The sequence below is a fragment of the Fusarium musae genome, chromosome 9 (assembly GCF_019915245.1).
Source record: "Fusarium musae strain F31 chromosome 9, whole genome shotgun sequence".
In the NCBI taxonomy this organism is placed as follows: domain Eukaryota; kingdom Fungi; phylum Ascomycota; class Sordariomycetes; order Hypocreales; family Nectriaceae; genus Fusarium; species Fusarium musae.
In genome coordinates this window covers 2542390-2567590 of record NC_058395.1, presented here as the reverse complement: position 1 = coordinate 2567590, position 25201 = coordinate 2542390, and the positions used below count along the sequence as shown (strand labels likewise).

The 25201-nt window shown below is 49.7% G+C and overlaps 7 protein-coding genes across 7 annotated transcripts; 2 read left to right on the top strand and 5 right to left on the bottom strand.

Annotated features, from left to right (window-relative positions):
- Positions 1-343: 343 nt before the first annotated feature.
- FUS7 (putative aldehyde dehydrogenase fus7) lies at positions 344-2092 on the bottom strand (the record flags this gene model as incomplete). The annotated part of the gene is made up of 6 exons (XM_044829567.1): positions 344-627; positions 688-1061; positions 1109-1324; positions 1379-1436; positions 1548-1649; positions 1900-2092. The coding sequence occupies 6 exons, from the start codon at positions 2090-2092 to the stop codon at positions 344-346; spliced, it is 1227 nt and encodes a 408-aa protein (XP_044676242.1).
- A 383-nt stretch (positions 2093-2475) lies between these two features.
- FUS6 (COP9 signalosome complex subunit 1) lies at positions 2476-4149 on the bottom strand (the record flags this gene model as incomplete). The annotated part of the gene is made up of 1 exon (XM_044829566.1): positions 2476-4149. The coding sequence occupies one exon, from the start codon at positions 4147-4149 to the stop codon at positions 2476-2478; it is 1674 nt and encodes a 557-aa protein (XP_044676241.1).
- A 952-nt stretch (positions 4150-5101) lies between these two features.
- Positions 5102-5803, bottom strand: FUS5 (Esterase fus5; the record flags this gene model as incomplete). The annotated part of the gene is made up of 1 exon (XM_044829565.1): positions 5102-5803. One exon carries the CDS (start codon positions 5801-5803, stop codon positions 5102-5104), a length of 702 nt encoding a protein of 233 aa, XP_044676240.1.
- An 807-nt stretch (positions 5804-6610) lies between these two features.
- FUS4 (Secreted aspartic protease fus4) lies at positions 6611-7930 on the top strand (the record flags this gene model as incomplete). The annotated part of the gene is made up of 1 exon (XM_044829564.1): positions 6611-7930. The coding sequence occupies one exon, from the start codon at positions 6611-6613 to the stop codon at positions 7928-7930; it is 1320 nt and encodes a 439-aa protein (XP_044676239.1).
- Positions 7931-8169: 239 nt separating this feature from the next.
- FUS3 (mitogen-activated serine/threonine-protein kinase fus3) lies at positions 8170-8906 on the bottom strand (the record flags this gene model as incomplete). The annotated part of the gene is made up of 2 exons (XM_044829563.1): positions 8170-8778; positions 8853-8906. 2 exons carry the CDS (start codon positions 8904-8906, stop codon positions 8170-8172), a joined length of 663 nt encoding a protein of 220 aa, XP_044676238.1.
- Positions 8907-9644: 738 nt separating this feature from the next.
- Positions 9645-10904, bottom strand: FUS2 (cell fusion- protein; the record flags this gene model as incomplete). The annotated part of the gene is made up of 1 exon (XM_044829562.1): positions 9645-10904. The coding sequence occupies one exon, from the start codon at positions 10902-10904 to the stop codon at positions 9645-9647; it is 1260 nt and encodes a 419-aa protein (XP_044676237.1).
- A 938-nt stretch (positions 10905-11842) lies between these two features.
- On the top strand, positions 11843-23702 carry FUS1 (fus1 actin binding activity protein; the record flags this gene model as incomplete). The annotated part of the gene is made up of 3 exons (XM_044829561.1): positions 11843-12683; positions 12738-19291; positions 19347-23702. 3 exons carry the CDS (start codon positions 11843-11845, stop codon positions 23700-23702), a joined length of 11751 nt encoding a protein of 3916 aa, XP_044676236.1.
- Positions 23703-25201: the final 1499 nt, after the last annotated feature.

Sequence of the window (25201 nt, the reverse complement as noted above, 5' to 3'; positions counted from 1 at the left end):
AACTAAAAACGGCGTATGGCAAGCAATGCATGGAAGTCGCAGCAGGTTTTACACCTGTGGCACAGTTGTGTTTGTTGTTATGTGGGTAAAAGTCTTTTACGAATGTACATGTTTGGGTAGGATTTGCAACGACTAGATGAAACAAATAAGCTGATCAGTGCACCGTAGCAATAGGTGCATGTCGGCGTAATCCTCCCAAGCTGCATATTGCGTATCCATACCATGAACCAAATATCAGGACGCTGCATCTGGGATGCAAAAGGGTGTAACATTCTAATTAGTGCCTGCAGGGGTAGATCGAACAAAGGTACTCCGCGATGCAAGTCTTGGGGGTGGTTCTATCTCACTTGTACACATACGTAGACTTTGTCTGACAGAACGATAACAACCCGGGCAGTCCATACTCAACACCTAATCCACTCTGCTTATGGCCCCCAAACGGCACATAAGGATCCGGCTGAGGCGGGCCGTTGATGTAGACATTACCGGCCTCTAGCTTTGCGGCTACACGCTTAGCGGCTGAAATGTCACCACTCCACACACTTGCGGCTAGCCCAGTGTCGCTATTATTGGCTAAAAATATGGCTTCATCGAGGGATGAGAACTTGATGCATGACACGATGGGGCCTATGGGAGCGCGTAAGTTGATGCCAAAAATGACTTGGATTATCACTGCGGGCCACGTACCAAAGTTTTCCTGTTGCACGATATGTGCATCCGGTGGCGGGTTCTTGATAATCGTGGGCCGAATGAAGAATCCTTCGGCAGCCTCCGTCTTACCCAGCGACAGCAGCTCATAGCCAGCAGCGTTTGCGTCTGCGAGAGCTTGTTTGAGCCTAACAAGCTGCATCTCGTTCTGGATCGGTTCGATGCTGGAAGCTAGATCCTTTGAGGCTTCTGCGAGCTGAGCCACGACTTCTTCGAAGATGTCTTGGTGGATGTACATGCGGCGTGTGGCTATGCAGACTTGACCAGCGTTGAACCACAGACCTCCTGCTAATTGGGGAATAACAGCTTTGATGTTGACATCTGGCAGGATAATGGAGGCATTATTGCCAGCACTGTGCCGCCAAGTTAGCAGTGAACGTTGCCATTCAGATACACTTACGTTTCGAGGGTTACTCTCTTCATTGTCTCAGCTGCATCTCTGAGGATCTGTTTTCCAGTAGCAGTAGACCCCGTAAAAGTGATCTTCTGAATTCGAGAATGCTTGACAAGCATAGGGCCCAGATCATCGTGGCCATGAAGGACTTGAAGAACTGACGGAGGAAATACTTGCTGAGCTAGTTCTACAAGCTTCAAACTCGAATATGGAGTGAAGGGGCTATATCAAGTCAGTGAAATACAGGGAAAATAGTGTATCTGCGAGCTGACGTACGATGGTTTGAGGATGACACAGTTTCCCGTAGCCAGAGCAGGTGCGATCTTTCCCAAAGCTTCTAGATATTAGCTCGATACTCCTTGTAAAGTGTCGTGGGATTACCGAGCATCAAGGGAACTGCTAAATGTTAACAAGTATTTCAATACTTTTTAGAAGGATGCCGTACAGTTCCAAGGGCAGATGGCAGCGACAACTCCAAGAGGCTCCTGAGTAACAATTGATGTTTTCTTGTCGTCTTCCGTAATTTCTTGGGAAATTTCATATTTTGCTGTTCTGGTTAGCATCGCATGCGGCTACTGAGAAGGTCTGTTGAAACAAACACGGATATCGTAGCCATTGCGCAGCGAAATACACTTCTATTGCTGCATTCCCAGCCTAACTTCTTCATCAGCGTGTAACTGTCCTCTGAGGTGAAAATATGCAGCTCACTGTTCTTCCGCACTCAGTCGCGATCAATTGGCAGAATTCGTTAGCGTGGGCAAGATAGAGATCAGCGAACTTCTCCAGTAGCTCCGTACGCTGCTTATAGGTCTTTTGGGACCACGCGGGAAATGCTTCTTGTGCAGAGCGAACAGCTTCTTCAACGTCATTTGCGGTAGCAACTGGGGCAGGCCACAAAGAGGAACGATCCAGCGGGTTTACGCCCGAGCTGGTTTCTCGGGCACTGCGAGGCTGGCCTGCAATGATGTTATAGAATGCATCGAAATTCATGATTAAAAGATGTTTGCAAAGTAGAGGATGTCTTGTGAACAAGTAAGGTTATGCGGGAGTTTGAGATTGATGGGACGCCTGGAATTTATAGCGCGATAAGGCCTGTAGCGGAGAATGTTCAGCGCTTTGAACCACTAAAGAACTACAGACTTGACGCCAAGTTTAGAGACGTAGTGCCCTGTCATCACACAGGACTCAGACGCGGGATACTCAACTGTAAACAAAATTCCATCGACAACGCAAGGCAACAAGGAGATCAGGTTGAGTAGATAAACAGATTCAGAATTTATGAAAAAAGGTGATTGACTAGAATTATCTGATAGAATAAAAAAGCTCAAGTTATGGCCATTTGGTACGAGTTTCATTCAGGGCCTTCAGCGTGTCTACTCCCTCACAACGCCCTCTTCACTCGACATGTTCTTCGAGTTGGGCTTCTCCTCCTTCAACCCAAACTCAGTATTGAGTTCATCACGCAGTGTCAATGAGCGAACAAAGAAGCAAAGAATGAAGCCTAGAAGACAAAATGCGAGAGACACTTGCCAAACAACCTTGAGTCCCTCTAGATACACCTGGATAACTTGGGTCTTAAGCTCCGGGTTAGGAGAGAGACTCTTGATGAAGTGCTGGGTCGCATGCTCGTATGCCCCTCCATCAACGAGAAGACTCTTGACTGTCGAGTCTGAGATCTTGGGAGCCGCATGATTGACATGGTTATTGAAGACAGCAGCCGGGATGGCAACACCCCAGATTGATCCAAAGTTGCGGATGAACGTCCACGCACCAGTTGCAGTGGCGACGTCAGAATCAGGCAGACTGGCGAGGATGGGAGGCAGCGTCGAAGTAAACACTGTTCCTGTACCGACGCCAAACAAGATCTGGAAGCCGACCCAGCGTCCAGTTGAGGATTGGGCATCAAGCAAGGTGAAAAGGCCACAGGCAATTGACATGAGTACAAATCCGGTGAAGTGCCAAACACGATACTTTCCCGTCTTGGTGATGGTGATGCCAGCAGCTACACCAGCGGGAGCGCTCGTACAGGCAATGGGGAAGAGCATGACTGCTGAGCGTGTAGGACTAGCCTCTTTGACAGCTTGGAAGTAAACTGGAAGAAAGTAGCAAACCCAGTACAGTAAAAGGCTATGGATGAAGCTGATGACAAGCAATGTGGATGATGTTCGGTTGCCGAATAGTCTGAGAGGCATGGTGGGTTCTCTGAGCCACGGAGCGCCTTGGTACGCGAAGAAGGCGACTAGGGCAAGCAGGCCGATGACTAGAGGAACAATTGTTTGCCAGCCCGACCATGGATGTTCAGAGCCACCCCAGCTCAGTGCTAGAACGATGGAAGTGACAGAGCCGATGAGAAGAACGCTGCCGCCCCAGTCTATCCTGCTCATCTGCTCCTTGACGGTGCCAGACGGTGGGCGAGCCAGCTTGAGGAACAGACCCAAGGCGACGAGAGAAACACCGGCGATTGGGAGATTGATGTAGAAGATCCATCGCCACGAGATGTTCTGCGCAAAAGCACCTCCCATGACGGGCGCAACCACGGCGGCAATGGCCCAGACACCGCCAATGATGCCAGCGTACATGCCCCGTTCTCGGATGGAGACCATATCACATACGACAATCTCACTCATGGTGAGAATGCCTCCTCCGCCTATGCCCTGCACGGCGCGTCCACCGACCATCATGGCCGTGTTATGTGCGCCACCACATAGACCACTACCGAGCGTGAAGATGCAAACGGCGATGAGGGTCAAACTGCGACGACCGTAGATGTTGGCGGCTTGAGCAAAGATGGGGATGGTGGCCGTTGAGGCCAGGAGGTATGCGTCGATGATCCATACGTAAAGAGACTCTGACCCAAGGTCAGCGGTGATGGTGGGTAGTGCTGTTGAGATGATGGATGTGTCGAGGGCAGCGAGGAAAGTTGTCAGGGCAATAGCCACAAAGATGAGCCAAAATCGGGCACCTTTCTTGCTTGGTTCAGGCTGATGATCAGAGGATGGTGATTTTTCTGGTGCTGGCTTGGGCATTGCAGTATTGACGGAGGCCATTTTGTCGGGCTGAGCCTTTATCAGGGAGTCATGAAATACGCAGCAAACAAGCAGCAATCCCGCTACGCAAAAGAGTAATTGATTGGGGAGAAAGGACAAATAGTTTCATGACTGATTCTGTTCTTTTTCCACTCGCTGTATCTGTCAAAAATTGGCACAATCATCGCGAAAGCCTCCGTCGGACGGTTCCAGTGTATTCCCCTATACTCAGTTCAGTATCCTCAATTCACAAGCCACAAAAGCAAACACGCATAGGGAAGCTTGTGTGTAAACCAACCCCGCGAATGTACAGGATTCTTACCCATGTTTCTCATCTGCGTCTTTCAGGTCTGAAGGATTGAACTAGTAGCATGCAAGAGCAATCCTTTCAGTCAGAGAATGATCAGACGGCGAGGACGCCCGACATCGTGCCATGTCCAGGGTATGTACATAAAGCCTCCGATCTGACGGGCCCGGCAATTTTATGCCAATCAAAATTACCGATCTTGCATGGACACGAATTGCCCAAAGCGGTGTGTGCTGGGGTCTAATGCAACCTCAGAATCTCACGCTGGAGACTGCACTACCGGTAACGGTATCCGTACAGCCTCTTGTGATGCAGGGTTTTCGAGTCGAGAAGTGATTCAAGTCCACGGTTTTATCACTCGAACTGATTTTGATCTAGATTACCGTGATGAGAATCTTGTCGGCCGTCATTATGATACCTCTATGGTATGGATCTATTATAGTGTCGCTCATATCTTTAAGACCGTTAAATGAGACCTTAACTAATATTTGAATTTATATAGCCGCAAGTCATGGAGTAGTGTCATGACCTTGAGCAGCAACGGTAGTTCATTCAAATATTAGTTATTAGCAAAAGATGAGTCGATAGTACTACTGGCTTAACCTATGCTTCGGTACTAATCTATTCTAATTTCTAAACTCTCCAGTCCGCACGGTGTACTAAATCTCAAATCTCAAGCGCTGAAGGTCGAGAGTCTACAACTTTCTTCTTCCAGATGCCTGAAGCCCTCTTCCTTTGTGATGTTCTGTATGTCATAGAAATTACATCAGCAATCTGTTGAGTGACGTCTGAGCTGGTCGGCATGTGATGGCCTCCGTTGAACTTGATGACTCTCCTAACACTTTGTTGCGTACAATGCTCTAACAGCACTTCACTTTCCTGAAGATAGGGGTCGGTAAGTCCCAGTACGTGTATCGTTGGTAGGCTGATATCAGGGGCATCAGGAATGAATGGAGGAAACGTGCCACAGAAGAAGACACCGAACAAGGAGTCATGAGTAAAAGCCTCTCGCTGTTGCTCTAGCAAGATACTGGCTGCAGCACGGGCTCCCTGTGAGAATCCGAGGATTCCAGCGAAGGGGCCGTATTGAATCATAAAGGTCTTGATGTATGCAATTGCGTTGGTTTCTTCTTGTCTCTTCTCCTCCGGGGATAATGACCTGTCATCGCTGACCCAGCAGGAGTATGGACCAAAATCCTTGAAGAAGGGGAGAACGCCAGGTCCTGGGGCGCTGTCTAGAGGGCCTTCTAGGAAGACGAGCTGGAAGGTTTTGCGTAGTGCGGACTCTAGCTTGGAGAATTGTATACGCATGATCTGTGAAGAAGCACCGCCTCCATGGAGACAAAGTAGTCTTGGGCGATGAACCATATTGCCCGTGGAGTGATAGCAAACGACAAGAGGAAAAGTGAGATAATTTGTGGTGAGACTTGGAAGAATACTGAGATGAAGTTGAATCAGTGTCGGAGAACATGAAGTCCGCCTGCCTGTTCCATCTGCTTAATGTTTGGTCGTAGCTCCGACCAAGCAGGCTGCCTAGCAGATTCCAAGCCCCCGGGTTCGACACGATCCATATTCCAAATTAAGAAATAAGTTTCAGTACAATCGTTTCAGAATAATCCTAAATCGAATGACATCCACGAAACTCAATTTTCGGATGGCAGTTCGTAAGCCACCCTGGCCAAGCGTCCGACTAGACCAGGGTTATGGCGTCTGCCCTCCTTTACCTTAATGCACTCCCCTCCCTCGGGTACAACCGTTTCTTGTTGGTTCATTGACGTGATTGTATCTAAGTTCGTTAGTGGGGCTTAAGGCTTAGACGAGTTTCCCATCTTGGCGAAACAAAGTAAGGCTGTGGTACCGACCCCGATACGACGGCGCATCTCAGCCCATGTTGGCAGTCTCGAAATGGGACTTTAGCTGTATGGATCTTACTAAGATTTGATAGTAGCCACGCCATAGGCGCTATTGTGTTTTGCTAATTTCATCGCTGTGCCTCAAATCTCAAAAGTGATTCCTTCGTGTCCAAAGACGCCGCTTACAAGACGTAATAAAACGTGGATCATGTCCCTGTATGTTTGCGCTCTGCAGAGGATAATCAGTCAGACCACACATACTCTTTCGGCATCTCTACCTTCTTTCTGACATTTGTTTCTGTTTCCGAAACGATCTGCAACGATGCTTACCATTGCAACTTTGCACGTTGCACTGCAGGTTTTCGGAGCTGTCAGCCCGAGTCATGCAGCCGCTGTCACGTTGGAACACCGTTCGGCTCGTGACGGTAACTCTGTAGCAGTCCCAGCCAATTGGGACGTCTACGGGTACCTGTTCAATGTTACTGTCGGCTCTCCACCACAAAATATCACCATGCTCAGCGACATGACGTGGATGGCTCCTTTTGTCCGATCGGGACGTTGTCTGGGACAATTCAACCCCGAGCTCTGCGTTGCTCAAAGCCAATCGTTCTTCAACGAACATGACTCAACAACGTTCGAAAATACTACCTTTGCACAAGCAACGTGGCCTGTCACTGCATTCGCGCCAAACTTTACCGTTGACTATGGAAGGGACAAGTTTTGCATTGGAGAGATCTGCAACAAAGACACTCTAATGCAGGTTTCCGACTTCCCCTACCCAGGCAGCGTTGTCCCTGTCATTCCCTTTGGAGGAATCTTTGGCCTAGCCCCCACACCAGAGGCCATCACTGCGACGTCCGAGCCCGTCAACTTTCAAGCCTGGAAGAACGGCAAGATGGGACCTCTGGTTGGTTGGCATACATGCGAGGTACTCAAGTCAGCAGCAACCTGCCAGGGGGGCGATGCGCAGCTAGTGTTTGGCGGTACGGATACTACAATGTACAGCGCCAAAAAGCTCCAGTCGTACGAGATACAGAATCCCGAATGGCTCAGTGATGCCTTTTACCCATCAACACCACCTCGCAGCAACTATTGGAGTACGTCCTTGACAGGAATGTGGATCAGGACTGATAAGTTGTCCAAGAACTATGCTGTCCCATTCAAGGCCGTCAAGACTGCTAAGCGTACACCCCCACTCGCTGTCGTGGACGAAGGATCTGAGGGACTAGGAGCACCCCTGTCTCTGAACGGGTACAAGTACCTGGTCAGACACATCAAAAGTGCCAAACTTGCATCCAAGGCAATCGTCCAGAACATTCAGCAGCAGGGATCATCGGGATATAACACGGAAGACCAAGATTGGTACACCGTTGCTTGTGACGGTTTACACGAATATCCCGATCTGGTATATCAACTCGATGGCCGAAAGAAGTACACGATTTCTGCAGGTGATTACGTAACCAAGCTGACAGACATGCCTGGGTCTGTCTGCTATCTCAATATCAATGTTTGGAAATACGGGCGCACGGAGAATGGAGACGCAAGGGTTGTTCTTCTGGGTAGGGCATTCCTCAAGAGGAAGTATCTTGTTCTCAACTTCGAAGATCGCTCGTTCGGCCTTGCACCTCTGCGTACGGGATGAAATTCTTCAAGATCATGTTTTATCTAGGGCCTTGATTATTATCGTTGTATACTTTGCCTGACTAGATATTCTTTTTGCTTTGATTTATTTATATTTATCTCTTAACATTCTAAGTAATGTTTCTCCGTACTGCATTTGCATTTACTTAAACACTTAGGCTACTGGAATGCAGCACAAGAAAGCTTTTTGCATGCCCCTCAAAACTGGAGATAATTCTACCGTAATATGCCAAATTAACATCACTTGGCCCCAATACGTCTCTTCTCGATCAAATTGGGCTTCCCAAAAACTTCTTTAACTTCCTCATTTTGAACAACCTTCAAGTACCAAGCGACGACATTCGGATACTGCTGCCTCATGGGCTCATCAATTATGTGCATGAAAGCCCACAACAGAGTAGAAGCACCAGTAAGATCAGCAAGTGTCAGTTCATCTCCAGCAAGCAATATACCAGTGTTCAGATGCTTCTCCAGTACCGATAAACCATATGCCAGCTGAGCCAGTGCCTTTATCTCGGTAGTTTCATCAAATGCTCCTAACCCTACGCGCCACATAACAAGGTCAAGGACAGTAGGGTAGATCTCTTCAGCAAAGAAAGAAATCCATTGTCTGATCTTGGCGGAGCTCATGGCATCTTGGCCAAGCAGCTGACTTGCTTGAGGGCCTGACTGGGCTACATACTGAGCGATAGCGTCAGATTCCACGAGACAGAAGCCATCAGGGCCCTCAAACGCTGGGACCTTTCCAGCTGGGAATTTGGAGAGAAACTCTGCTGACTTGTTGGTCACCCCGTGTTGATAAGCAGGAATCTCAATGATGAGATTGTTGAGTTTTGCTGCAGCGAGAATCTGAACAAACAGTCAGCCAAATTGCTAAAGAGTAGATAAAAATGCAAAGTAGGTAATGCAACAGAGATGATTACCTTGAAAACTCTCGCATTAGGCATATATGTATAAAGGGCCCCAAACGAAGTCATCTTGTGTGTTTATTTGATGTTCACGTTGTTATTTTCTGAAGTCTACTGAGAAGAATGGGCTACATAAGAATGGCGAATAAGCATCCTCTTACAAATCTGATGATTGATCTTGAGAATCATCGGCAAACCTTGGTCCCTCGGTTCCGATGTTGCGCTGTTTGGCGAAGTCCGCTGCCGAAGGATTTTGATGGCCTGATAGCAGGTACAGTGAGAAATCCGACCTCATCACATTAGAAAAGAACGCATGCTTAATTTAGCAACGCAGTCTAACGCGTTTAGATATGTGCATCCATCATCCACAATGCGTGCATTAGACGATCTGCCCGAACCCTGAACCTTCTCCCATCCTTGTTTTTCGCTTTACCCGGCTAGTGCTTACTATAATGCGCACAGATGACGGTAGGGCGAATCTGGTACATACCAGATATTCGGCTGGATGCAGGAGTGAGCTGATGAGCGGAAGTCCGGCAGTTCACCCACTTACCATCCATCAGTTGCCATTTGATTATGCGCTGCTGAGCTCAGTAACAAGTTTCGATGCTGACTTTCCCTATTGGAACACCGATCCGGTCGATTCAGGTTACTCGCCATTCCCTAGTCGCTTCTTTCCACTCCCATGTCGGGTATGCAATAGAATGAATACGCTAAAATACGTATATCAAAGCCCGTAGGTACGTACACGTCGAAGAGTTTCTAGTTTGGGTCAAACTTGGCTTACGAAATATGGGCACGAGTAAGCTACAATACATCCCGCTTGATGGCAAAAGTACAATCCAACCACGTAAACATCTTATGGTGAACAACAGCTAAAGCTCCAATCTTGGCTTGCAATCCTCCACCTTCAACCCCCTTACCAATCCACAAATGCTTCTCATTAGACCCCAGAGCCGTCAGCCCCTCGAATATGGGGTTGGCGTTGATATCGGGCGTGAAGTAGAACGAATCCGCAGCGCCAGTTATTAACGTGGGGCACTTGATCTTGGACAGGTATCCGCCCTTGAGTGAGATCTGCTGCATGACTCGTAGCACATCTGCCGGCGTTTCAACCCCAAAAACCCATTTGCCGTGCCCAAACTCCCATGCAATCTGGAAGTTCACGGCAGTGAGGGCGTCTACTACCCAGTTGAAGAGCCCATCGCTTACCCAACCGGAAAGCCAGCCGTTGATGAACCAGGGAGGCATACGGCTGCGGGTTATCTCGAATAGATCCAGAGGTCCGTCACAAGAGACGCACGCTTTGATTCGGGGATCGACTGCCGCACGTAGTGACAGGTAGCCGCCGAGCGAGGCTCCAAAGATGGCTAGACGTTCAAGATCAAGATCATACTCTGGAGCTACGTCATCTGTGACAAAGTCTAGGACTTGACTCACGACGTGTTCCCAGTCTGTACGGAGTTTCAGTCTCCCAACACGTAGGGGAAGGCCTTGACCGGGTCCATCAAAACTGAAGACGGCATAGCCTCGGGGAAGAGCACCAGCAGCACCATAGAAGTATAGCTCTTCCTGGGTAGAGTCAAAGCCTCCCGTCTGCAGCACGACGGGAATCTTACCAGGCAGCCTATGATGCGGAGCAGGAAGATAGAGTCTGCCAGGCAGTTTGATATCCTTGTCGTAAGGAATCTCAAAGCTCTTGACAGTGGCATCGAGAAGAACCCATCCTTTGTCAAAGGCATTCACGCTGGCTTTTGAAGATGCCAAGATGCGCGGATCATTGGGGGTGCAATGCAGCAGAAACTCGCTGGCCCGCCAATAATTGGCAGCACGGATATAAGCCCAGCAAGCACCGGTCCTATCGCCGACAGCAGCAGCTTCTTCTGCTAGAGCTTGTGCATTTTCTGCCTGGTCACGCCAGGCGCGATACCAGCTCTCAGGATCACCATCTTTGATGCGTCCTGCGGTGGTCAGGCACTCGCCGACCTCTGCTCCTTGGAAGGGAACAGTGCCAAGGAGACGAAGGAATTCAAAGTTGAAGAAATCTGAGGCAAAGACTTTGTGCATGATGGAAAATTGGAAGTTGATGGGGAGGAAAAGAGAGGGAACGTTTCTTGGGGCATCGACATGTATGCCTCAAGCATGGACTGGACGGCATGGACGTTGATAAGACTGTGTAAATGAACCTAGCTTATGCCAGCTACCAAAAGCATAAGGGAAGCTCACTAGGGCTGACAATTTGCTCAATTGTTGCCTCTTTTGTAAAACCAAAAGCCACCCCCTGCTTAGAATGGCGTAACTTCGTAAGCATCAAAGGAAGTTAACTTAGGCTAAGCCAAGCGGCTAGCGGCGCCATCCGGGAGATCCCGTATCGTTCGTTTCGGATGTTTTTTTTTTCAAGCAACCCCATACACCTCCACTGTTTATATCAGATTTCATGGGTGTGTGGCCAAATGAGGCCACGTACGGGTGAACGGCCCATTCCCAACGAACCTCTATACGCTCCGTCCTTCACATGTCAGATCCCATCTAAGACTCCATGGAGATGGAATCTAAACCCTGGAGCACGGTGGATATGGGGATGAGGCGATGACAGACGGTGCCTACATGATGAAAATGCCTCATGACGGGACATGAGTACGACCTCGATCGATGAGACTTGGAGGGCTGAAGGAGACCTCCGGCAGTTTGCGGCCGCAAGACTTTTCTATACACCCCTAAGTCAGCTCAGGCACATAGTCCATTCAGCCATTACAACTGTTCAAAGGATGAGTTCATGGGGGCCATGTCCAAGTCCCATTTAGGAAGCCCACAAAAGTGTTTTCAAAGATACATAGCACAATACACTGCTGTGGATGTGAACCTTAGTGAAATTGCACTGACACTTATACCGACAAATCCAAAATCAACGACTGTGATGTCCTGAGCAGTATCGTATTAGACACTTCCTTCTTCTTCATTCACTGCCAACAAGTTCAACACAAATTCGGCCACTTATTTCAATCATGGCCGACAATCAATCCCTCCCCAAAGAGCCCATAGCCATCATTGGCATCTCTTGCCGCTTTCCCGGCGGCGCCAACACCCCCTCCAAGCTCTGGGACCTCCTGTGCGAGAAGCGAGACGTTCAGTCCCGTATTCCCAACGACAGGTTTAATGTAGATGCCTTTTACAGCACCAATGGTGATAAGAATGGCTGCACCGATGTGAAGAGGGCATATCTCTTGTCTGAGGATATTCGAGTGTTTGATGCCTCATTTTTCAAGATTAACCCCCGCGAGGCTGAGGCCATGGATCCTCAACAACGGCTCTTGCTTGAAGCTGTTTATGAGGCAACCGAGGCAGCTGGTCTGCCTATGGAGGACCTCAAGGGATCCGATACAGCCGTATACGTTGGATGTATGACGGGCGACTACCATGAAATGCTCATGCGTGATCCCCAAGATATGCCCAAGTATATGGCTACCGGTACTGCTGGCAGTATTCTCTCCAACCGAATCTCTTATCTGTTTGATTGGAAGGGACCTTCTATGACCATCGACACAGCTTGCTCCTCCAGTCTTGTTGCAGTCTATGATGCTGTTACAGCCCTTCGCAACGGTGTCTCCAAAGTCGCCTGCGCTGGAGGCGCCAATCTTATCCTGGGTCCGGAAATGATGATTTCTGAGTCCAAGCTGCACATGCTGTCCCCAACTGGACGCAGTAGGATGTGGGATGCCTCTGCCAACGGATACGCGAGAGGCGAGGGTGTAGCAGCCATCATGATGAAAACACTGTCTCAAGCGTTGGCGGATGGAGACCATATTCAAGGCGTCATTAGGGAGATTGGGGTCAACTCCGACGGACGTAAGTTGAAACATTGTCACAATTGAGACGTCTTATCTTACTAATCACTTACAGGAACAAACGGTATCACATTACCAAGTCCGGAGGCACAGAAAGTCTTAATTCGACAGACTTACAAGAAAGCCGGTCTTGACGTCTTCAAAGACCGTTGTCAATTCTTCGAGGCCCATGGGACAGGTACCCCTGCTGGTGACCCTCTTGAGGCCCGTGCTATTCACGAAGCCTTCTTCACTGATGGGGATATCGTCTCTGAGCCCATGTACGTAGGCTCAGTCAAGACAGCTATCGGCCATCTCGAAGGATGTGCTGGTCTTGCCGGCCTTATAAAGGCTCTCGAGGCTGTCAAAAGAGGAGTCATTCCTCCCAACCAGCTCTTCGAGAACCTAAACCCTGCTCTCAAGCCTTACGTCTCCAATTTGAGGCTCCCCACTGAGTCCAAACCATGGCCTAAGCTGGCTCCTGGATCCTCCAGACGTGCAAGCGTCAACTCCTTTGGTTTCGGTGGAACCAATGTCCACGCCATAATCGAGCAATTTGACCACGCTCAACGGGAAGCCAGTTCGGCTGACGGCATTATTTCCACCCCACTTGTCCTCTCTGCCAACTCAGATCTCTCATTACGGAAGCAAATTGCACACTTTGCAGAGGCAATTGAGCACAACGACAAAGGCGAGATTGATAGGATCATCTTCACACTGGCCCAGAGACGATCACAACTTCCCCTTCGGGCCTACTTCTCTGGCCATGGCCTGCAGAGTATTCAGCAGAAGCTGAGAGACGCCACAGCTGAGAATGCTGTGCTGCCTTTGATCAGCCAGACTGTCCCACCGGGTCAGCCTCCTCGTATCTTGGGTGTCTTCACTGGCCAAGGCGCGCAATGGCCTACTATGGGACGAGAGATCCTCAAAGCCTCCCCTTTTGCTCGTACGGTGATGGCGTCCCTGGAAGAGTCATTGGCAAGCTTAGCAGAGCCTCCTACCTGGACGCTCACTGAGCAAGTCATGGCTGACAAGGATTTCTCTCGTCTTAGCGAAGCAGCTATTTCACAGCCACTCTGCACTGCGGTCCAGATAATGGTAGTTGAGTTGCTACGCAAGGCTGGTATAGCATTCAACTGTGTTATTGGCCATTCGTCAGGAGAAATCACAGCTGCTTACACTGCTGGCTTCCTATCTGCGACTGATGCTATTCGAGTAGCATACCTTCGGGGCGTTTGTGCCAAGCTCGCTGGCGGAGAAAATGGAGAGACGGGATCCATGATGGCAGTTGGTCTCTCATATGAGGAAGCCTCTGCCTTCTGCGAGGAGAACTTCGCTGGCCTGATTGATGTGGCTGCCAGTAATGCCCCCGCTAGCACTACTCTCTCTGGCGACAAGCCTAGCATTGAGGAGGCTAAGGCCTTACTGGACGCGCAAGGTACATTTGCTCGTATCCTCAAGGTTGATACCGCCTATCACTCCCACCACATGAATCCCTGTGCTCAGCCATACCTTGAGAAACTCCAAGCTGCTGGTGTGAAGTCTCTCCCTGGTGACGATTCTGTGGAGTGGTACTCCAGTGTCTTGGGGGAACGCATCACCGCCTCTCTGCATGGCGAGGCACTCTGTGACGAGTATTGGGTTGAGAACATGGTGAACCCAGTTCTATTCTCGGTGGCCTCGGAGCTCGTTGCAGAGGCTAACCCGCCCTGTCATGTGGCCCTAGAGGTCGGCCCTCACCCAGCTCTCAAGGGTCCTTTCAACCAGACATACAAGCGCGCCATTGGATCTCCATTGCCGTATCATGGTACAGTCACCAGAAACACTCACGACGTTGAGGCCCTGAGCAACTCCCTGGGCTTCCTCTGGTCTCATCTGGGCAAGTCTGCTGTCGACTTTACCGCATATACCCAATCCTTCTTCCCGTCAATCACAGCTATGGCAGATGGACTTCCGCCATACGCATGGGATCATACGCAATCCTTCTGGAGGGAATCCCGAAAGTCACTGAACTACCGGCAGCGCACTCAGCCTCCTCATCCCCTACTAGGCGCCCGCTCTGTTGAGGATACCGCTGACAGCATGCGATGGATCAACTATCTCCGACTCGATGATGTTCCTTGGCTGGAAGGCCACAAAGTTGAAGGGCAAATTGTGTACCCAGCAGCCGGATACTTAGTTATGGCCATGGAGGCTGCACGAGCTATCGATGCGAGCAAGGAGATCCAGCTCATTGAGCTGTCTGATGTCCATATCCTGAGTGCCATCCAGTTGACTGAAGGCTCTCAAGCTCTGGAGACTGTTTTCACTCTTCAGGTTGAGAGAAATGAGCCAACATTCGCCACGGCCAGTTGGACACTGTCTACGCCAATGAGTGGACGGAATGATAGCTGGAAGTGTAATGCAAAGGGGCAACTCCGGGTTGAGTTTGGCTCCTTGGACGACGCTGCTCGTCTGCCCTCGCGGAGCAAGCCAATTGCTTCACTTACATCCGTCGATATGGAGAGATTCTACAGTGCTCTGGCCAACATTGGACTTGAGTACACGGGCGAATTCAAGCAGCTTAAGAGCATTGATCGTCAGTTGGGTCTGGCAACCGCCCACGCGGGTCAAGTTGTCCCTGACTTTCCGGCAATGATTCACCCTGCTCTTCTAGATGGCGCGTTCCAGTCAATCTTTGCTGCTTATTGTTGGCCCGATGATGGAAGTCTTCAAGCTCCTTTTGTCCCTACCTTCTTCCGAAGCCTTCGTATCGCCAACACCAGCCACCTTCGCCATGGCGAGGACTTGGTGATCGACTCTTTCTTGACCAACACAAACGAGCGTGAGCTCACCGCTGATATGGACATTTTCCAATCTGCTGAAGGCCAGCCTGTGTTACAGCTCCAGGGACTGACGTGCACATCTCTCCTTCGGCCTGGGCCTAGTAACGCTAAGGAGCTCTACACCAAGACTGAGTGGGAGGTGGACATTGCGAGCGGCATTGCGCAGTCTGACACCCAGGACCAAGATACTGCATCTGATCTTGAACTTGTTGATCTTTGCGAGCGTCTTTCGTACTTTTATCTTCGGGAACTCAACAAAGCTGTTGGTCGTGAAGAAGTTTCGGGCTTTGACTGGCATTATCAGCGCATCTTTGAGTGGATCGACCATCTCTTCCCCTTAATCCAGTCTGGTCAACACCCCACTATCAAGACTGAATGGTCCAGCGACTCGAGGGACTGGCTTATGCAACAGTCTGCAAGGTTCCCTGGGCGCATCGACCTGCAGCTTATCCAAGCTGTGGGAGAGAACCTTCCCGCAGTCGTACGCAAGCAGACTACCATGCTAGAGCACATGGTCAAGGATGACATGCTGAACCGCATCTACAAGTTCGGCCTAGGTTTCGAAAGAGCAAACGTCTACCTCGGGCGGATTTCCAAGCAGATCGCTCATCGATACCCCCGTATGAACATTCTTGAGATCGGCGCCGGAACTGGCGGTGCGACCAAGGGCATCATGGACTCCCTGGGAACAGCTTTCGAGACTTACACCTTCACTGATATCTCGACTGGCTTCTTTGAGGCTGCTGCAGAGGCTTTCGATCATTGGGCCGACAAGATGATCTTCAAGCCCCTCAACATCGAGAGTGACCCAACTGACCAAGGGTTCCCTCAGGGTCACTATGACTTCATCATCGCTTCTAATGTCCTCCATGCCACCAAGTCTCTTGCTGTCACTATGCGAAACACCCGCAAGTTACTCAAGCCCGGTGGCCAGCTGCTGCTCCTCGAAGTTACCAGCGACATCGTACGTGTAAAACTCATGATGTCCGGTCTTTCAGGCTGGTGGCTCGGGGGTGACGATGGGCGCCGCTATGGACCTACGATCCCAGTATCTCAGTGGGACGCACTGCTGAAACAGACTGGATTCTCTGGTGTTGACAAGACTGTGAATGACTTTGTTGATGCCGAGAAGTACATGACTTCGGTTATGCTGTCACAAGCTGTTGATGACAGAATGGAGATTTTGAGACAGCCACGACTTGCATCCAGTCACTGGCTCTCATCTCAATCCATAACCGTCGTCGGTGGGCACTGTCAAGATATCGGCAAAGATGCCATGGCCATCATACATCAGATGGGCCACGCTTCGTCCAAGCCTGTCATTCACCACGTTGGCAGCTTTGAGGAGCTGGCTTCATCCAACATACAGACCCGGTCAGCCTTGGTTCTGGAAGATCTTGATGAGCCAATCCTCAAGGACTTGACAGAAGACAAGCTTCGAGGTGTACAGAGGCTCATCAACGAATCTCGGCAAGTTCTCTGGGTCTCCAGAGGGTGCCAAAGGGATGAGCCATTTGCAAGCATGTCCATCGGAATGTGTCGCAGCTTGTCTTCTGAATACCCTCACATTCATCTGCAGCACGTTGACATCGAGGGCCTCGTCGGTCCAATGACCGCATCTCTTCTGGTTGATGCATTCCTCCAGCTTATGTACCGAGCATCACTCAAATCTGACGATCTGGTTTGGTCGATTGAAGCTGAGTTGGTTCTCAGAGAGGACAAGTGGTTCATTCCCCGGGTCAAGTCCGACGAGGCACTCAATAACCAGCTCAATGCTAGTAAGATGACAATGCGATCTGCAAAGACTCTTCACGGAGACGCCGTCGAGATCCAGAAGCGATCCAATCAGTTTGTTATCGCTGAACCCATTCCTTGTATTCCTGTGTCAGCCTCCTCGCCTCGTGTCGCCATCACGGTCACCCATTCTCTTCTATTTCCCTTCCAAGTCGGCACCAAGTCGTCGGGCTATCTATGCTATGGCTACATAGACTCTCAGCCTCAGACCAGAGTGCTCGCCATATCTGATGTAAACAGATCGAAGATCTCAGTTCCTCCATTCTTTGTTTGGGATCTGTCGTCTAGCGAGATTGATGCTGCTGACCTACTGCGTAAAACAGCCCTTGCAATCACCGCTGATAGACTCATGAGCGACTTTGAAGCTGGAGCCACTGTTCTTATCCATGAGTCAGATGAGTATTTGGGTGCAGCTCTCCAATGGAAAGCGGCAGAGCTTGATCTCAATGTCATCGTGACTACGTCGGAGAGCAGCATGGAAAGATCTACTGAAGCACTATTCATCCACGCTCTTGCGCCAGAGCGCCTTGTCAATCACATCATGCCTCAATACACAAAGGCTGTTATTGACCTTTCAGGCAGAGACTACAGAATTGTCGATTCCCCTCTGCGCCAGTGTCTTCCGGCCCATTGCAAGTTCCACCAGCTGCAAGACATCCTCGGTAACGCCTCTCAGGGTGTCAACGATCCCATCATCCATGGTGTTCGGGACGCCAGTCGGTCGACTCTTCAGCTTTCTGGAGATGGCCCTGTCATCAATCTGTCTGATCTTTCCAACATGCGACCATCAATCAAGGACTATGCCACCATAGTCGAATTCTCTGTCGACACAACAATCCCCGCGGTTGTGCAGCCTCTTGAGGGCAGTCAGCTCTTCCGCTCCGACAAGACGTATCTTCTTATTGGCTTCACTGGAGGTCTCGGTAAAGCGCTCTGTAGATGGATGGTCTCCTGCGGCGTTCGTCATCTTGCCTTGACCACTCGCAACGTGGCTGCCATTGATCAAGTGTGGCTTCAAGAGCTTCGCATTCAGGGCGCTCAAGTCAATCTCTATCAGGCTGATGTCAGTGACAAGGCAGCTCTGTCGCAAGCCTATGACCAGATAGTCAAGGAGATGCCACCAGTCTGTGGTGCTGCCAATGCTGCCTTACTCTTGTCTGATCGAACATTCACTGAGCTCAAGGTCAAAGACTTCACCAAGGTCTTTGGGCCCAAGGTCAAGGGTACCCAGAACCTCCACGAACTTCTGCTTGACCAGAAGCTTGACTTCTTCATCATGTTCTCTTCTTTGGCCAGTGTCGTCGGTAACCGTGGTCAAGCCAACTATGCGGCCTCTAACCTTTTCATGAGCGCCATTGCCGAACAGCGACGTGCAAAGGGCCTTGCTGCTTCAGTCATGCACATTGGCATGGTTCTCGGCGTTGGTTACGTCTCTTCTACGGGAGCTTACGAGGCTACCTTGCGTAGCTCCAACTACATGGCCATCTCTGAGACTGATCTACTCAACATGTTTTCTCAGGCCATTCTCGTCGGCCAGCCCAGCTCGACTCATGCACCCGAGCTCATCACTGGTCTCAACCGTTTCAGCTTGGAACCTGAGGCCCAAAAGTACTTTTGGCGAGACAACATGCGTTTTTGTCATCATACACTGGAGGAGGAACACCAAGAGCGTACATCAACCACTAAAGTCTCCATCTCTCAGCGTCTATCGGAAGCTAAAGGAACTGCCGAGATCCTCGCCGTTGTGGAAGAGGAATTTTGCACCAAGCTTGAGCGCTTACTCCAAGCTGAGGCCGGCTCTGTCAAAACGTCACAGTCACTGCTCGGCTTAGGCGTAGACTCCCTTGTTGCTGCCGAGATAAGATCATGGTTTCTCAAGGAACTTGAAGTCGATACTCCTGTGTTAGAAATCCTTAACACTGCGTCCATCACTGAGCTTTGCTCCACTGTCGTCTCTCACTTACCAACTATTTCCGAAGACACCGAGACCAAGACTGAAGTCACCAAACAGGTATGATGGATTCCGTACCTTTTCTCTATTTAAGCTCTGAATCTAACTCTTCCAGGCCATCAAGACTCTCAATGTTGTTGAGACGTCAACGGTGGTGTCTTCAGCCTCGCCCACTGAGAACGAGCCTTTCACCATTCGCAACAGCCCAAACTCAACGCAGGTTACCAGCGAATCTGGTGTGGACGAGGAGACATCTATTCAGTCAGAAATCGATCGCTCTGGCCCTTTGTCCTTCGCTCAAGAACGCTTGTGGTTTCTTCAACAGTTCCTCCGAGACCATAGCACATACAACGTCACCATGCACTATCACATCAGTGGTCCTCTCCGACTACATGACCTGGAAAGGGCCTTCCAACAGGTGATTCATCGTCATGAGTCCCTCCGTACATCGTTCTTCATCGATCCCGACACTGATCTGCCGACACAAGCAGTGCTCAAGGACTCTAGCTTTAGGCTAGAGCAGAAGCACAACTCAACTGCCAAGATCGAGTACAAGGCCATGCAAGGCATGTCATATGACCTGGAGAATGGCAACGTCGTCAAAGCTGTTATTTTCCCAGACTCTGACGGCGAGTTTGACCTTATCTTCGGCTTCCATCACATCGCACTCGATGGCTACAGCGCTCAGATCATGGTTCGTGACCTAGCCATGATTTACGCTGGTCAGACGCTTTCTAGCAAGAAGCAGGACTACCTTGACTTCGCTATTGCTCAGAAGGCAGCTAAAGTCCCGTACACTACTCTCGCCTACTGGAGGTCAGAACTGGAGGATCTTCCACCGACCCTACCCGTCTTCGATTTTGCCGAGACGAAGACACGCATCCCCCTCACGGACTACACTACACGAGCACTTGAAAGAAGATTATCTATTGAGCAGGGCAGAAGTATCAAGGCTGTTGCCAAGCGTCTTGACGTTACGCCGTTCCATGTTCATCTTGCTGCCCTCCAGGTTGTCCTTTCTGATCTCGCTTCAGCCAATGATCTGTGCATTGGTATTACTGATGCCAACAAGAACGATGCTACACATATCGATACTGTTGGATTCTTTGTCAATCTCCTGCCTCTGCGACTAAAACTGTCGTCCTCACAGACTCTGGCGGATTTGGTCGCCAACGCCAAGTCCAAGGCCAACGGCGCTCTTTCGCACTCTGACATGCCCTTCGACGTCCTTCTTGATGAGATGAAGCTTCCTCGCTCCACAACCCACAGCCCTCTCTTCCAGGTCGTTATGAACTACAAGATGGGGTCTACTCAGAAGGTCCCATTGGCGGATTGTCAAGCCCAGCTTGTGGCATTCAAGGACGCGAACAATCCCTACGACTTGACCTTTGACATTGAGACCTACTATGATGGATCCGCTTCTGTCAGCGTCAAGACACAGGAGTACCTCTATTCTGAAAGCGAATTGAGCTTTGTTCTTGACAATTACGTGGAGAAGCTAGATCTCTTTACCTCGGAGCCTTCTCAGACCGTAGATCAGATCTGCAAGCCGACAGCCGAACAGATTGGCAAGGCATTGACCCTTGGTAGAGGTGAAAGGATCCCATCTCCTCGTCTGGAGACGTTGAGCCACTACTTCGAGGAATGTGTTGTCAACCAGCCTGACGATGTTGCCCTCGTCACAGATATGGGACAAGCTCTCACCTGGAGTCAGCTGAAGGCTTTGGTCAACCAGATTGCTATGGCCCTTGTTGAAGCAGGGGCAAAGCAGGTTTCACAAGTGGGTGTATACTGCGATCCCAGCATGTACATCCTTCCCACTCTAATTGCCATTGCTGAAATCGGGGGTGTATACGTACCTCTCGATACCCAGAACCCGATCAAGCGTCTCCAATTGATGGTTGATGATTGCCAACCCGATGTACTTCTCATTGATGACTCAACTGCAACGTTATCACTTGAACTAGAGACGAAGGCCAAAGTGATCAACGTGAACACCATCAAAGCTGGCCCTTCCAACACCTTTCATCTGGACAACCGAGCTAGAGGAAGTGGGATGGGCTACATCTTCTACACGAGCGGTACAACGGGTGTTCCAAAAGCCGTGGCTTTGACTCATACCAGTCTTGTACACCACTTTGACGGTTTCGTCCACTACAACAATCTAAACAAGTGTCGCATGCTTCAACAGGCACCTCTTGGCTTTGATATGTCGCTTACCCAGATGACTCTCGCCATTATGCTCGGAGGGACTTTGATCGTTGCATCCAGCGAAACTCGCAAGGACCCCACGCAACTTGCGCAGTTAATGCTGGATGAGAAAGTCACCCACACTTTCATGACGCCTACACTTGCATTATCGGTCATTCATCATGGCTATGAATACTTGAGACAGTGCGTCGACTGGGAACATGCGTCACTCGCTGGAGAAGCAATGACAACCCGTGTTACCAGTGAGTTCAAGAGACTAGGCTTGCGGAATCTTGAGCTTTGCAATGGCTACGGCCCTACCGAGATTACTATCATCGCCACATGTGGTTCAAATGAGCTAGGTGATACTCTGCGCGATACTCATAATCCAAGCATCGGACGTGCTTTGCCCAATTATTCCTGCTACATCTTGGATGAAAACATGCAGCCTGTCCGCCCTGGACTCGCTGGCGAACTGGTGATCGGAGGTGCTGGTGTTGCCATTGGATACCTCAACAGACAGGATCTTACAGAAGCCAAGTTCCTTTCTGATCCTTTCGCACCGGCTGAAGATGTTGCTCGCGGATGGACTCGAATGTATCGTACAGGTGACAAAGCCAGGTTTCTGTCGGACGGACGTCTCTGCTTCCTTGGACGTATCGCTGGTGACTCTCAGATCAAGCTTCGAGGTTTCAGAATTGAGCTCCAAGATATTGCCAGCACTATCGTCAAGGCCTCTGATGGTAAAGTCCCCGAAGCGGCTGTTTCACTTCGTGGTGAAGGAGACAGTGCATACCTTGTTGCCTTCGTCATCCTTTCTCAGTTCAATCGTCCGTCAGATGAGAAAGGCTATCTGAAGCAGCTTCTGGAGGAGCTATCACTCCCGCGATACATGAAACCCGCCAAAATCATCTCCATTAGCCAGCTCCCCATGAACGCTTCTGGCAAGTTGGATCAATATGCTCTTGACGCTCTCCCTGTTTCTTATGAAGAGGATATCGTCGATAAGCCCCTCACTGAGACTCAAGAGAGGCTCAAGCTAGGATGGCTCAAGGCCCTGCCGTTTGTTGATGCAGCTATTGGTCCAGACACAGACTTCTTTTCTGCAGGGGGTAATTCCCTTCGTATCGTCAGTTTGAGGGAGTACATCACACGCGAGTTCGGAGTTACCGTCTCTGTCTTTGATCTCTTCCAAGCGAGCACTCTTGGAGAGATGGCTGCGAAGATCGATGGCTTTACGACTCAAGAAGCTACTACAATATCAATTGATTGGGATCAAGAGACTCGTATTGACGCTGACTTGAACATCGTTGGGGTCCAAGAACCACTCCCTTCCGAGACGACAAATGGTCTTCAGGTCGCTCTCACTGGTGCAACTGGATTCTTGGGTGTGTCAATCCTTGAGGCTCTGCTCGAGGACAAGCGTGTATCCAAGGTCCACTGTCTTGCTGTCCGGTCTTCCTCCAACACGAGTGATCCAGTGTTTTCATCTTCGCGAGTCGCGTGCTATCCGGGAGATCTATCCTTGCCACGACTCGGTCTGTCTCAAGAGCAGTTCGATCAACTTGCCAATACAGTCGACCGAATCATCCATAACGGCGCTGATGTTTCTTTTCTAAAGACATACCAGTCCTTGCAGCGATCGAATGTATCGTCGTCTAGGGAGCTAGCACGAATGGCCATTACGCGAAAGATTCCAATGCACTTCGTTTCAACTGGTGGTGTTGTGCAACTCACTGGCCAAGACGGTCTTGACGAGGTGTCTGTTGTAGACTCTATACCTCCTAATGATGGCTCACTTGGCTACGTTGCTTCGAAGTGGGCTTCTGAAGCTATACTAGAGAAGTATGCCAGCCAATACAACCTTCCGGTCTGGATCCATCGTCCATCCAATATCACGGGTCCAAATGCGCCCAAGGCGGATCTCATGCAGAACATCTTCCATTACTCTGCCAAGACAGCGTCACTTCCTGACTTGGCTTCGTGGAGTGGGTGCTTTGACTTTGTTCCCGTGGACGTTGTGGCTGCTGGCATTGCTAGCTCCATCTACGAGACTCAGGATACAGTAGCGTACAAGCATCACTGTGGTACGGAGAAGATCTCTGTAGAGGATCTACCGTCGTACCTTGAAGCGAAACATGGCAAGATTGAGACGGTTAGTGTTGAAGAGTGGTTAGAACGTTCGAAAGCCGCAGGATTGGACGAGGTTACTGCAGTGTTGGTTGAGAAGACGTTGAGCAGAGGGGGAATTGTTCCTTGGCTTCGAAGAGAAGCGAACTAGATGGGCGTTTCGGAAAATCATGAACAAATTACAACATAGGAGTTTGGAGTTACATTCATGTCAGTAGATGGCGTTAGAAGTGAATTTATGCCTCTGTCTCGAATCCATAGCAGTTAGGATTCGTTCTCCAGTCTATGACTGCAGTTGCATATTGGCAAATCCGGCATTCGTGCATGTCAGATCAAGCCAAGTCCAAGAGCATACTAATAAGAAACGCCAAAGAAGGAAGGGATGCGATGTCGTGGTTTCACTTCTGCCACTAGATATCCTAAATCCAGAGGGGGTTATACTCGACAGCTAGCATCTTTAAATTTCTTACATTTTGCGATCGAAAACTGGACGTCGTTTCAAAGGACTTATGCACGAGCAGCTTCCAATCATGAGCTGTGATACGGAATAAACATCGATCAGGGTGAACTCCATCACTCTAGTCATACGTTTCTAGGCTAGAACTACCAGGCTTAAGATATGCATGGTGCTTAGTTGGGTTTTAAGCCGGCGCTTAATCTGAAGCTGGGTTATTTCACTCACAAGCTATACACTTTTAAACGAGGATATAAGCATCAGATTCGTCACATAGCACTCCTATCAACTATAGTGTGGTAGCACGTGTCAGCTCAGTCTAATACTATATCTGCCACCCAGAATAGCAGAAGCTTGTTGCCAGCATGGTAATACTGTTGGTAAACTTATAGGCTGCTGCTATTCTCTATACGAATGATTGACTTCTTAGCGTGGTACTTTTGGGAGGATGAAGCTAGGGTTAGGAGCATCCCTGGGAATCGCAATATGGTAGTCTGGTAAGGTGTTCCAAGCCGAGGGAAGCCTTTGTTATGCTGCCTAATACATAAAACAACATCCTGGGATGCAGGCAGGTTGTTTGCTGCGCTTGTTTTGAAACAAGCCAAGCGCGAGGACGATCTTATCCCCATTAATCCGTACTAGATCCCTGCACTATTCCCGCTAGTTAAAGCTTGGGCCTAGGAATAGTTGTACAACACCCGTCCCTAGTAGCATATATGGTCAAATCGGCAAACTGAACAGAGTTGCCCGCAAGTCGGGCCGATCAGAGTGCCAAATACCATTGCCGACACTTCGGAATCGTTCATTCGGAAGTATTAAGCTTGGTGCAGATACTAGGTCCATGTAACGGTGAGTGAAAGCTCTCAGCTACAGAAACTGCTTGACTTGGGATGTTGACATTATATGATCGAGTTACACCGTGTTCCTTTTAATGTTAAATCTGTACGAATATTAGAGTATGGCTAAAACGAGGAAAGGAAAGCAGCCTGGTTTCAGACCTTTCTACTCCATAAGTCCTGTTTTCGTCTACCAGAGACTTCAATGCAGAGCCAATGCAATAACTCGATCAGTTGCCGCAGCCGTAAGACAGCTCTAGAGTGGAACACTAAGTCATTCTTAGAGTACTCAATTGTGCAACCAGGCTCGTCAATTTCAAATTCCGTGTTAGTGTTATTTCGGGATCGCCGATAGGAACT